Source organism: Ranitomeya variabilis, chromosome 6, assembly GCF_051348905.1.
Source record: "Ranitomeya variabilis isolate aRanVar5 chromosome 6, aRanVar5.hap1, whole genome shotgun sequence".
Classification (NCBI taxonomy): Eukaryota; Metazoa; Chordata; class Amphibia; order Anura; family Dendrobatidae; genus Ranitomeya; species Ranitomeya variabilis.
In genome coordinates this window covers 327,275,640-327,289,507 of record NC_135237.1, presented here as the reverse complement: position 1 = coordinate 327,289,507, position 13,868 = coordinate 327,275,640, and the positions used below count along the sequence as shown (strand labels likewise).

General features: G+C 42.3%; 1 protein-coding gene across 6 annotated transcripts in view; it reads left to right on the top strand.

The window, feature by feature from the left end:
• ACD (ACD shelterin complex subunit and telomerase recruitment factor) overlaps positions 1-13,868 on the top strand; it is a 61,500-nt gene that overhangs the window by 488 nt on the left and 47,144 nt on the right. For 3 of the 6 annotated variants that reach the window (XM_077269795.1, XM_077269793.1, XM_077269794.1), the window contains exons 2-4: positions 4,339-4,463; positions 5,226-5,356; positions 8,724-8,814. In XM_077269795.1, coding sequence (XP_077125910.1) covers positions 4,356-4,463; positions 5,226-5,356; positions 8,724-8,814 — 330 coding nt within the window. In that variant the 5' untranslated portion in view covers positions 4,339-4,355. Of the gene's footprint in view, positions 1-4,338; positions 4,464-5,223; positions 5,357-8,723; positions 8,815-13,868 lie in introns of those variants that run through there. The other 3 variants (XM_077269798.1, XM_077269796.1, XM_077269797.1) reach the window with 2 other exon arrangements.

Below are 13,868 nucleotides of genomic sequence, written 5' to 3'. Positions count from 1 at the left end.
TCTCCCAAAGCCCCAAGTCAGGCTTTGTTCACACGTTGTGTTTTGCAGATTTTCAGCTGCGTTTCACAGACTTCTCTCATGTACACCTTGATTTTTTTTCCCCTGATTGTTTTGTCAGAGAGCTGCATTTTTGCAAAATACATGTCACTTCTTTCAGCGTTCTTCTCCCATTGAAAGCAATGGGTAGAGCAAAAAAACTCTGCAAACACAGGTGTCTAGTTGTATTTTTGATGAAAAAACCTGATAAAGTAGATTTTTTTTTTCTTGCACTAATCTTTATCAGCATGCACCAAAAACGCAGCAAAAACTGAGCCATACCTGCTTTTTGTAAGCAGCTTAAATTTTGCATTAGAAAAAAACCACAGCAAAAATGCGATGTGTGACCCTAGCCTAAGGGAGGTTTAATATGTGCAGGTTTATCTAATTTTATGACTCTTTTTTTGCATACAATGGGCCCGGTTCATGAAGGTGTTCTTCCCCCAAATATTGGAGTAACACACCTTCGGATGTCAATTCAGAAAAAGGGGGAGGGGGAAGGGTTGAAGCTTGACACGCCGAGACATACATCTGAGAGCCGTTGCAAGTACAGGTCCTTCTCAAAAAATTAGCATATAGTGTTAAATTTCATTATTTACCATAATGTAATGATTACAATTAAACTTTCATATATTATAGATTCATTATCCACCAACTGAAATTTGTCAGGTCTTTTATTGTTTTAATACTGATGATTTTGGCATACAACTCCTGATAACCCAAAAAACCTGTCTCAATAAATTAGCATATTTCACCCGACCAATCAAATAAAAGTGTTTTTTAATACCAAACAAAAAAACCATCAAATAATAATGTTCAGTTATGCACTCAATACTTGGTCGGGAATCCTTTGGCAGAAATGACTGCTTCAATGCGGCGTGGCATGGAGGCAATCAGCCTGTGACACTGCTGAGATGTTATGGAGGCCCAGGATGCTTCAATAGCGGCCTTAAGCTCATCCAGAGTGTTGGGTCTTGCGTCTCTCAACTTTCTCTTCACAATATCCCACAGATTCTCTATGGGGTTCAGGTCAGGAGAGTTGGCAGGCCAATTGAGCACAGTAATACCATGGTCAGTAAACCATTTACCAGTGGTTTTGGCACTGTGAGTAGGTGCCAGGTCGTGCTGGAAAATGAAATCTTCATCTCCATAAAGCATTTCAGCCGATGGAATCATGAAGTGCTCCAAAATCTCCTGATAGCTAGCTGCATTGACCCTGCCCTTGATGAAACACAGTGGACCAACACCAGCAGCTGACATGGCACCCCACACCATCACTGACTGTGGGTACTTGACACTGGACTTCAGGCATTTTGGCATTTCCTTCTCCCCAGTCTTCCTCCAGACTCTGGCACCTTGATTTCCGAATGACATGCAAAATTTGCTTTCATCAGAAAAAAGTACTTGGGACCACTTAGCAACAGTCCAGTGCTGCTTCTCTGTAGCCCAAAAAGTGGCTTTACCTGGGGAATGCGGCACCTGTAGCCCATTTCCTGCACACGCCTGTGCACGGTGGCTCTGGATGTTTCCACACCAGACTCAGTCCACAATCTTCCTCAGGGTCCGGTCACCTCTTCTCGTTGTACAGCGTTTTCTGCCACATTGTTTCCTTCCAACAGACTTACCATTGAGGTGCCTTGATACAGCACTCTGGGAACAGCCTATTTGTTGAGAAATTTCTTTCTGGGTCTTACCCTCTTGCTTGAGGGTGTCAATGATGGCCTTCTTGACATCTGTCAGGTCGCTAGTCTTACCCATGATGGGGGTTTTGAGTAATGAACCAGGCAGGGAGTTTTTAAAAGCCTCAGGTATCTTTTGCATGTGTTTAGAGTTAATTAGTTGATTCAGAAGATTAGGGTAATAGGTCATTTAGAGAACCTTTTCTTGATATGCTAATTTATTGAGACAGGTTTTTTGGGTTATCAGGAGTTGTATGCCAAAATTATCAGTATTAAAACAATAAAAGACCTGACAAATTTCAGTTGGTGGATAATGAATCTATAATATATGAAAGTTTAATTGTAATCATTACATTATGGTAAATAATGAAATTTAACACTATATGCTAATTTTTTGAGAAGGACCTGTAAATGTAACTGGTGGGTGCCGTACCTGGTGGGTGCCGTACCTGCTGGTGATTTTCAGCTGAAGTAGAAGAGAGGAGAAATGGGGATATTCAGCACGTCCATCCAGTGTAAGTAAAATAACCAAAATTTATTAGAACATTTTAAAAAACAATTTAAAAAAAAGAGAGAAGAACCCTCTTTGCCTGACGCGTTTCTGGCGCACCACAGCGCCCTTAGTCATAGGAACTAATACAACATGGATAAACAGGTTTATATATGACAGGGAACCAATCACAGACATAGCAATCAATTACATTGGAAAAGGCTGCAGCTTGACTCACATAACAGAACTTTCTTATTTTTCTCCAAATATATTGAAAATACATGAATATATGTTTTAAATATCCACAAAATCTGGGTTTTTAAAAAAAAATTGGTATGGGATATTTGTGGATGATATTTTGCTAATTTGGCAGGGGGATGTGACTAAATTTTCTGACAATCAGAAATCAGTGCAATCTGCGTTTCACCAGCGGCATTCCTGTGGATGAAGTTTCATTCTTGGATGTACTCCTTACAGGCAGTAACACAACACAGAGGGTTAACACCTCACTCTATAGAAAAGACAATTCTGGTAATACGATCCTAATGTCTTCCAGCGCACACCCTCGTCACACCATTTATGCCATTCCTAGGGGTCAGCTCACTAGAGCAAGAAGAATTTGCTCCAGTGAAGAAAATTTCCATAAGGAGAGTCGCATTATTTCTAATAGATTACTTGATAGAGGATATAAACAATCTAACATAAAGCATGCATTCAGACAAGTTTCTAAAATTCCACGTGCCAATTTATTGTATTCTGAAAATGAGAATGCAAGTGCCGCTCCTGAAACGCAGATCACCTTTTCTACTGCTTACAGCAGTCAGTATAACAAAATCAGACAGATCATTCTCAAATATCTTCCTGTAGTCAATCAAGATAGATCCTTGTGCACAATTCTCCAAAACGGATGCAGAGTAGTGGCCAAAAGAGGTTGCACACTGGGGAATGTTTGATCTCCCAGTATGGTGCGCCCGGAAAAAAACTCCCACATCATGGCTATCAGTGAAGGGTTTCTTTAAATGTTCTGGTAATAGATGCAATGTCTGCCAATTTGCAGACAACAAAAGAACTTCTTTTTTCTCGAATCACAATGTTACTTATAATATAAAATCATTTATCAATTGTGACTCTGATCATGTCATATACTGCATAAAATGTAAAGCTTGCAATATTTGCTATATAGGTTATACCACAAGGAAAATTTAAAAAAACAGATTTTGTGGATATTTAAAACATATATTCATGTATTTTCAATATATTTGGAGAAAAATAAGATAAAGTTCTGTTATGCGAGTCTAGCTGCAGCCTTTTCCAATGTAATTGATTGCTATGTCTGTGATTGGTTCCCTGTCATATATAAACCTGTTTATCCATGTTGTATTAGTTCCTATGACTAAGGGCGCTGTGGTGCGCCAGAAACGCGTCAGGCAAAGAGGGTTCTTCTCTCTTTTTTTAAAATTGTTTTTTAAAATGTTCTAATAAATTTTGGTTATTTTACTTACACTGGATGGACGTGTTGAATATCCCCATTTCTCCTCTCTTCACCTTCGGATGTCAGTCAGTGAAAAACTCCATGTTAACATCACTTTTTTTGCCATTGTTTTCCCGTTGAAAAACACTTGTAAAAAAAAAAACCTGAAAACTGCAGGGTTTTTTGTCCAAATGAAGGGAACTTTCATTGGTTTTCCCAATATAATCTAAGGCCACCACTGTTACTGCCTCTTACAGCAGTGTAGTAACCCGGACATAAGCCCCCATTCCTTGTGTGTATCACAAAAAAATCCTTTTCTAATCTTGCAAGTGGCGCGGTCCGGTCCGGTGGGCTTTGCTGGTCCTGCTTGGCGGCCCCACAATCGCTTTCGGGTGCAGGGCTCGCATGTGGTAACAGCCACACGTGAGTCCCGGGAACCCAAGTGCAGACACCGCTGGAACGGTGCCGGCCAGGAGATGCGTTTAGGTTCCCAAACATGGGGAATGAGGAGGGCTTGTCCTACTAGTAAACAACTCCTTTAAGACGCTGAAGAATATTCATTAATATGAGACGACGTTCCCCTGGCAAAGAATTGAATGTTATTTCCTGTTACCATGGTAACTGTTAGTTTTATGCATTTTTTTATATATATATATCTCTAGGTAATTGAACAGCAGAAATGGCGGGATATCATTCCTTAATCGGTTACCCCTGGATCATTGACTGCATTGATAAATATGACCGTGCAGTTGTTAAGCAAAAGCCGGTCCCCGGTCAGATAGTGGAGGTAGGTTGTGTAAGATTTCATTCCAAATGACTCTGACTTGTAGCACAAGTAATGGTCTATGTATATGTACATTCTCCTACTTGACCCTCCTCTGTGTTGGTGTCATATAACATGGCATACTACAACAAGGCTTAGCTGTTCTTGTTCGTTTTTTTTTTTGGGGTGGGGGGGGGTGGAGTTAGCTATAATTCAGGTATTTCAGTAATGTTTTATACAACTTCATAAATTGGAGTAAAAGTAACTCTTCTACATCGTCTCGATGTATGGTAATGAACCAGGACTGGTACGGAGAGGCATTGACTAGTCCAGGTTCAGTAGCTACAGTCGTGCCCCCTGGACTTGATTGACAGTCCTTGCACTGTTGGATTCTTCACATTTTTAGCCCCTCGTGGCTTTTGCATTTCCCGGTCACAGCTCTGCTTTGCACTGGAAGTGTCGGAAGAAGCATAGATTGTGAAGACACGGCTCATTAGCATATAGCAAGCTGATATGTCTCGGTTGATTTTACCCAAATACATGCAGCTTTATAAAATAAGAATCAGTACTGACATTTCTGAAGAAAGATCTAAAAAGCTGTGGGAGCAGTTTAAAAGTGTTCCATGAGTGACCAGATCCCTTTAAATCTATTTTGGAAGTTACTAAAAGTGTAGCATTCAGTCCCTGTATCTAAGACTGTGTGCATACCAAATCTAAGCCATTGTTGTACCATTCTTTGCAAACATTCCTATATTACTTGCTATAATTCACCATCTTTTGCTTTAGTTCCTGAGGATGCCAGATCGCTCAGTCTATTCAGAAGCGTGCCAGTATCCAGAAGCTGTCATCAATATTTCTGACCAGAAGTACTACATCAGAGCAGTCATCACCAAGGAAGCACAGGAGAAACTAGAAAGGTCGGGAGACTCCCACTATCGTTGTTTTCCCCTTTTTGAAGGGTTCCTTATACAAACGGGCTCTTTGTGAGTGGGAGCTGCTGCAGCGAACCGCTCTAGTTTTGTCTTCTCTAATCATGGGTGACTGGCTCTCATCATTGCAGAAGTTGCTTCTGGGCAGATTTCAGAGCTCTGTTTTAATTCATGGGGAGGGTCCGGAGTCAGAGACTTCCTCTATGACATCTGTTATTTTTATAGTTTTATGCAAATTAAACATAAACCTTGTGTAATGAAAAACTTTGTAGCTGTCAAAGCTTTCATTTGCAAGATATCCTTGCTGTTACTGAATACTAACCGTGTCTCCAAGTGAGACGTTAAAGACTTGTTAGTGTTTCTCCATTCCTCCCCACATTAAATATGGCAGCACATTTCTGTTGTGTAGTTACTGTACTTCATGGCTTCCGTTCTGTGTCCACTGCTTCTGTCCCTGAGATCAGTGTCTCATCTTCCCCTCCATACTTGTCACTGCAGATGCACGGGGTTGGGGGGGGGGCTCTGTGATACGGCTAAACCTTTACTTGCCATTGAAGTGGGCTGGACCAGGTGTGATGATGATGGTAATGTGCCCCATTGGCTGCAGGACGCAGGCAGGGGAGGTGTGGTTCAGACTATGCATATACTCCTCATACCTCCTGCAGTAGCCACTAGCCTTTTGTAGATGAAGCTGGGACCCCAATCTTTGTCTGGTTTTGCTTCCACTGCCTGAGCTCCACTTTAGTTATAGTGACTTCACTCTACTGAAATCCGCACCATGAGCATTTACAATTCTCATACAAGACCATTAATAAGCTATGCACCTGATTGATTAAAGGTACCGTCACACTCAGCGACGCTGCAGCGATATAGACAACGAGCCGATCGCTGGAGCGTCGCTGTTTAGGTCGCTGTAGAGATGTCAAACACAGCAGCTCCAGAACGATGCAGGAGCGATCCTGTGACATAAGGGCTACTCACTTATCGTTTTCACAGGTCGTTAGCTCCATGTAAAACATTGCTGGCATCGTTGCTTTTGCTGTCATACACGCCGATCTGACGACCAAATAAAGTTCTGGACTTCTAGCTCCGACCAGCGATATCACAGCAGGATGCAGATCGCTGCTGCGTGTCAAACACAACGAGATCGCTATCCAGGACGCTGCAACGTCACGGATCGTTGTCGTTCTCGTTGGAAAGTTGTTTAGTGTGAAGGTACCTTTAGGCATGGGGTTCACCCTTCTAATTTTACCAGCTCATCCTATTAGTCTCATGCTGATGTACATTGTGCCTGGGTAAACAATGAAGAGGACAATTCTTGAAAGGGTGCTGATCGACTTCCCACCAATCAAACTTTACATTGTTATTGTCAAAAGATAAAATTATCCCCAATCCATCCCAGCAGTTAAGGTACCGTCACATTAAGCGACGCTGCAGCGATATCGACAACGATGCCGATCGCTGCAGCGTCGTTGTGTGGTCGCTGGAGAGCTGTCACAGACAGCTCTCCAGCGACCAACGATGCCGAAGTCCCCGGGTAACCAGGGTAAACATCGGGTTACTAAGCGCAGGGCCGCGCTTAGTAACCCGATGTTTACCCTGGCTACCAAAAAAAAACAAACACTACATACTTACATTCCGGTGTGTGTCGCGTCCCCCGGCGTCCTCTTCCCTGCACTGTGTAACCGCCGGCCCTAACAGCAGAGCGGTGACGTCACCGCTGTGCTTTGCTTTACGGCCGGCACTGACACATTCAGTGCAGGAAGCTCTGAGCAGCAGCGCAGACGCCGGGGGACGTGACAGACATCAGAGGGTGAGTATGTACTGTTTTTTTTTTTTTTTACTTTTACAATGGTAACCAGGGTAAATATCGGGTTACTAAGCGTGGCCCTGCGCTTAGTAACCCGATATTTACCCTGGTTACCATTGTAAAACATTGCAGGCATCGTTGCTTTTGCTGTCAAACACAACGATACACGCCGATCTGACAACCAAATAAAGTTCTGGACTTTCAGCAACGACCAGCGATATCACAGCGGGATCCTGATCGCTGCTGCGTGTCAAACACAACGATATCGCTATCCAGGACGCTGCAACGTCATAACTGTTCTCGCTGCAAAGTCGCTTAGTGTGAAGGTACCTTTAGACCCTAGCCATCCAAAGACTGCAGCTCTGCGGGCCGATCTTGAGTGGAGTGGATTGTGACATACTTGAGCTCCACTCTATTTACAATGGAACTGCCAGAAAGAGCCGAGTACCACGCTCGATGTTTGTCTAGCAGTCCCTCAGACATTGAATGGAGCAGAGGTCGAGCACCACTGCTTCATTCAAAGTGAGGTTGTAGAGGCGCAATCTCGGGATCACTGAGGGTCCAACTGCTGGGACGGATAGGGGATAACTTTATCAGGTACTAATCAGACCCTACCTATAATACAGTGTGAGTCTCAGTATATTTAGGACAGGGCAGGAACATCCTTCTGCAATATTGCAGGTCACAGTGGAGTTTGCACAAGGGTGCCGTTGCCTGTTAGTAATAGTACGAAGAGAAATATTAACTACTGAATAAAAGTAGGGTTCATTTTAGGTTTACCGTTACTTCTTTACTTCCTGACTGTCCATATACTATAAACGGTCTATGTGCTTTGATTACAGTAATAGGAAGTGCCGGCTGCGCGCGCTCCTCTGGACCTACTGAATTTAGGGAGGGAGCAGCAATTGCTGTGTCACAGGAGACCTCATCAGTTCTGCTGTATAGCCAGAAGGCTGAATATGCCCTGATACCGGTGCAAAATTTATTAGCCCCAGTTAAAGGGGAAATTGAGTAAAAAAAAAAATATTTAAAAGTTGATATTTTGGCAACAGTCTTTTATGACCTTTTGGAGGGGCACAATGAGTGAAATAAATGATAAAGAAGGAAAAAAACATAATAGTAAAACAGAGCCACTGTCAATCCATATAATCCATATCCTGTTACTAACCCTGCCCCTATAAAAAAAAAAATAAGTGTCCGATATATAAAAATAGTTGTTGCCAGAAAAGAAAAAATTTAGAAAATGTTTCTATGTGGTCATTAAAAAAGTGATAAAACAGGCATGCATTTCCTTTATTTTCTCACTGAAAATAGTGTATGAACAAGAGAGCATGAGATTAACATAAAAATTATTCTCCAAGTAATTATAAAAAATGGTTAGATATAAATGATGTGTCCTTGAACTTTGTTAAAGACTATGTTCTCCTTTTCAATGCCCCAACGTGTAACTGCGTACTTACAGTATATTTGAGGTCCTTTTATTGAGCTTTTATTAAACCGGTGATTTTGTTTGTTAAATGCCTGACAACTATTTTCCATTGTTAGTGAAGATGAACACTTTTCATTAGCGAATATCAAGAACAAGATCATCATTTTGAAAAAATTCAGTGTGTGTTTCGCTGCAGTGGAAGATCTGGTAAGTGCGCGCTTAGATTTATATCACCCCTTTTATACAAGGGGTTATTACGTCTTATTCTATGAATGCTATTTTTATTTAATAAAAAAAAGTTATCCCTCATTTTATATGTCTGTTTTCTTTACAGTGTTAAACATTCTTTTTATTATTTCTGCTATTGTAAAGTAATACATGTAGTTGTATGCACTGATGTTCTATTCCACCTTGCATAATCTTATATAATTATGATTATCAGTGCACGGTCAGAAGTAGGATGTCAGTGTGAAAGCTATATCCCCAATTTTTTTATTTACCATGTTCACCATATGGTAAAATTGATCTAGCATTATGATTCTCCAGGTAACTACGAGTACACAAATACCAGACATGTACAGTTGTTTGTTTGTTTTTTCTTTAAAGGGAACCTGCCAGCAGGATTGTGCTCAGCAACCTACTTATAGTGTCACGTTGGCGCTGTTATACTAATTAAAATGTTACCTTGGTTGATGAAATCCATCTTGTGGCTGTTGTTTAATCTATATTTGTAGTTTTCAGTTAATGAGATTCTTGTGTATCGGGGTAGGTGGGGTCTTCATGTGGTGCTCTGCTTACATATGCATCTGTATGGCTTATGATAGGTCACTGATCCCTCAGTGACCTGCCCCCTATTTTACATACTGCATATAATGGTGTTGGCTTAGAAAAAAATATATATATCCAGCAAAATGACGGCGGCACCTGCACATTAGCATCTGTCTCTTACTGATTGATGCTACTGCACAAGTGCTGGCGCCACTTTGCTGCAGCCAAATTTTTTTTTTTCCTCCCTCAAAATGGCAGTGGCACTAGATGCTACTGCACATGCGCCGGCACCATTTTGCTGGAGGGGAATAAAAACATTGGCTGCAACAAAATGGTGCCAGCAGTGGTGCTTGTGCAGTAGCATCTATCAGTAAGAGATGCTACTGCGCAGGCACTATTTTGCTGAATGTAAAGGGTTTTTTTCTAAGCCAACAATATTATATCCAGTACTAGATGGTGGCCCGATTCTAACGCATCGGGTATTCTAGAATATGCATGTCCACGTAGTATATTGCCCAGTTACGTAGTATATTGCCCAGTTACGTAGTATATTGCCCAGTTACGTAGTATATTGCCCAGTTACGTAGTATATTGCCCAGTTACGTAGTATATTGCCCAGTTACGTAGTATATTGCCCAGTTACGTAGTATATTGCCCAGTTACGTAGTATATTGCCCAGTTACGTAGTATATTGCCCAGTTACGTAGTATACTGCCCAGTTACGTAGTATATTGCCCAGTTACGTAGTATATTGCCCAGTTACGTAGTATATTGCCCAGTTACGTAGTATATTGCCCAGTTACGTAGCATATTGCCCAGTTACGTAGTATATTGCCCAGTTACGTAGTATATTGCCCAGCCACGTAGCATATTGCCCAGTTACGTAGCATATTGCCCAGTTACGTAGCATATTGCCCAGAGCCACGTAGTATATTGCCCAGAGCCACGTAGTATATTGCCCAGAGCCACGTAGTATATTGCCCAGAGCCACGTAGTATATTGCCCAGCCACGTAGTATATTGCCCAGTTACGTAGTATATTGCCCAGTTACGTAGTATATTGCCCAGTTACGTAGTATATTGCCCAGTTACGTAGTATATTGCCCAGTTACGTAGTATATTGCCCAGTTACGTAGTATATTGCCCAGTTACGTAGTATATTGCCCAGTTACGTAGTATATTGCCCAGTTACGTAGTATATTGCCCAGTTACGTAGTATACTGCCCAGTTACGTAGTATATTGGCCAGTTACGTAGTATATTGCCCAGTTACGTAGTATATTGCCCAGTTACGTAGTATATTGCCCAGTTACGTAGTATATTGCCCAGTTACGTAGCATATTGCCCAGTTACGTAGTATATTGCCCAGTTACGTAGTATATTGCCCAGCCACGTAGCATATTGCCCAGTTACGTAGCATATTGCCCAGTTACGTAGCATATTGCCCAGAGCCACGTAGTATATTGCCCAGAGCCACGTAGTATATTGCCCAGAGCCACGTAGTATATTGCCCAGAGCCACGTAGTATATTGCCCAGCCACGTAGTATATTGCCCAGCCACGTAGTATATTGCCCAGCCACGTAGTATATTGCCCAGCCACGTAGTATATTGCCCAGCCACGTAGTATATTGCCCAGCCACGTAGTATATTGCCCAGCCACGTAGTATATTGCCCAGCCACGTATGTCACAGGTTAAAAAATAAACATACTCACCTTCCGAGGGTACCCTTGTAGTTCTGTCGCCTGTGTGCGGTGCAGGCAGCAGCTTCCGGTCCCAGGGTGTGATGATGTCGCTCTCGCGCAGGCGCGCAGGGCCTGCGATGACGTCGCGGTCACATGACCGTGACGTCATGGCAGGTTCTTCTTGCGCAGGCCATGACCATCCTTAGCACCGGAACCTGCCGCTTGCATGGACCGGTCACCGGAGCGTCGCGAGGAGCAGGAAAGACGGCGGAAGGCGAGTATGTAATGATTTTTTTATTATTATTATTATTTTTAACATTAGATGTTTTTACAATTGATGCCGCATAGGCAGCATCAATAGTAAATACTTGGTCACACAGGGTTAATAGCGGTGGTAACGGAGTGAGTTACCCGCAGCATAACGCGGTCCTTTACCGCTGTGTGAGCGGTGACTGCAGGGAGTATGAAGCGGGCGCCGTGCACTGACTGCAGGGGAGTAGGGAGGGACTAATCGGACTGTGGCCCTCGCTGATTGGTCGCGGCAGCCATGACAGGCAGCTGGCGAGACCAATCAGCGACTTGGATTCCATGACAGACAGAGGCTGCGACCAATGAATATCTGTGACAGACAGAAAGACGGAAGAAGTACCCTTAGACAATTATATAGTAGATGTAAAATAGGGGGCAGTTCAGTGAAGGATCAGTGACCTGTCATAAGACCAGAAGGATGCATATGTAAGCAGAGCACCACATAAAGACCCCCCACAGGCCGTCCCGAAGCATCAGAATCTCATTAATTGGAAATAAAGATCAAACACCAACCACCAGACTGATTTCATCAACCAATCAGTATAACTGTGCCGACCCGTCGTCAGATCCCCGTTCTTCAGCCCTGCTATGTGTAACAGAAATGCTCATCTGCTATAAGGGCTGGCCCCGGGCGCGGTGCTCATAGCAGATTTGCAATGGCAAGCAATAGGGTCTCCTGCAGACCCCCTGTTGTCATGCCAAATAATCAGCGCTGCGTGATCACGTGACAGGTGTGCCGATTGGCAGGGTTTGTGATGTACCTTTGACGTCATCATGTTAAATGCTGCTTTCAAAGATTGACAGCGGTATTTATCATGTTAACAGCCGCAGGTCGATTGCAATTCCACCCGGGGCTGATATGGGCACATGTTAGCTGATCATATCAGCTGAAATGTTCTATAAAACATGCGGGCTCAGCACCGGAGCCTGCATGAAAGGGGAGATACATGACCTATGATGTAACTGTTGCTGACAGGCTTATTGTGGATTGCGAAAGAGAAAGGGGTCTTATTATGACTGCAAATATACAATTCGCCTATAAGCGGTCATGTGACTGCCGCTGGAACAGTGAAATCCTGTGTTTACATTACACTTTGTTAGGATTCCCACAATTATCATCACTTTATAATTGGTTCTGAAAAGCCTTTTAACCCCTTCACCCCCAAGGGTGGTTTGCACGTTATGGACCGGGCCAATTTTTACAATTCTGACCACTGTCCCTTTATGAGGTTATAACTCTGGAACGCTTCAACGGATCCTGGTGATTCTGACATTGTTTTCTCGTGACATATTGTACTTCATGATAGTGGTAAAATTTCTTTGATATTACCTGCGTTTATTTGTGAAAAAAATGGAAATTTGGCGAAAATTTTGAAAATTTCGCAATTTTCCAAATTTGAATTTTTATGCAATTAAATCACAGTGATATGTCACACAAAATACTTAATAAGTAACATTTCATACTTTACATCAGCACCATTTTGGAACCAAAATTTTTTTTTGTTAGGGAGTTATAAGGGTTAAAAGTTGGCCAGCAATTTCTCATTTTTACAACACCATTTTTTTTAGGGACCACATCTCATTTGAAGTCATTTTGAGGGGTCTATATGATAGAAAATACCCAAGTGTGACACCATTCTAAAAACTGCACCCCTCAAGGTGCTCAAAACCACATTCAAAAAGTTTATTAACCCTTCAGGTGTTTCACAGGAATTTTTGGAATGTTTAAATAAAAATGAACATTTAACTTTTTTTCACACAAAATTTACTTCAGCTCCAATTTGTTTTATTTTACCAAGGGTAACAGGAGAAAATGGACCCCAAAAGATGTTATACAATTTGTCCTGAGTACGCCGATACCCCATATGTAGGGGTAAACCACTGTTTGGGCGCATGACAGAGCTCGGAAGCGAAGGAGCGCCATTTGACTTTTCAATGCAAAATTGACTGGAATTGAGATGGAACCTCATGTCGCGTTTGGAGAGCCACTGATGTGCCTAAACATTAAAACCCCCCACAAGTGACACCATTTTGGAAAGTAGACCCCCTAAGGAACTTATCTAGATGTGTTGTGAGCACTTTGACCCACCAAGTGCTTCACAGAAGTTTATAATGCAGAACCGTAAAAATAAAAAATCATATTTTTTCACAAAAATGATTTTTCGCCCCCAATTTTTTATTTTCCCAAGGGTAAAAGAAAAAATTGGACCCCAAAAGTTGTTGTACAATTTGTCCTGAGTACGCTGATACCCCATATGTGGGGGTAAACCACTGTTTGGGCGCATGGGAGAGCTCGGAAGGGAAGGAGCGCCGTTTGACTTTTCACTGCAAAATTGACAGGAATTGAGATGGGACGCCATGTTGCGTTTCGAGAGCCACTGATGTGCCTAAACATTGAAACCCCCCACAAGTGACACCATTTTGGAAAGTAGACCCCTTAAGGAACTTATCTAGATGTGTGGTGAGCACTTTGACCCACCAAGTGCTTCACAGAAGTTTATA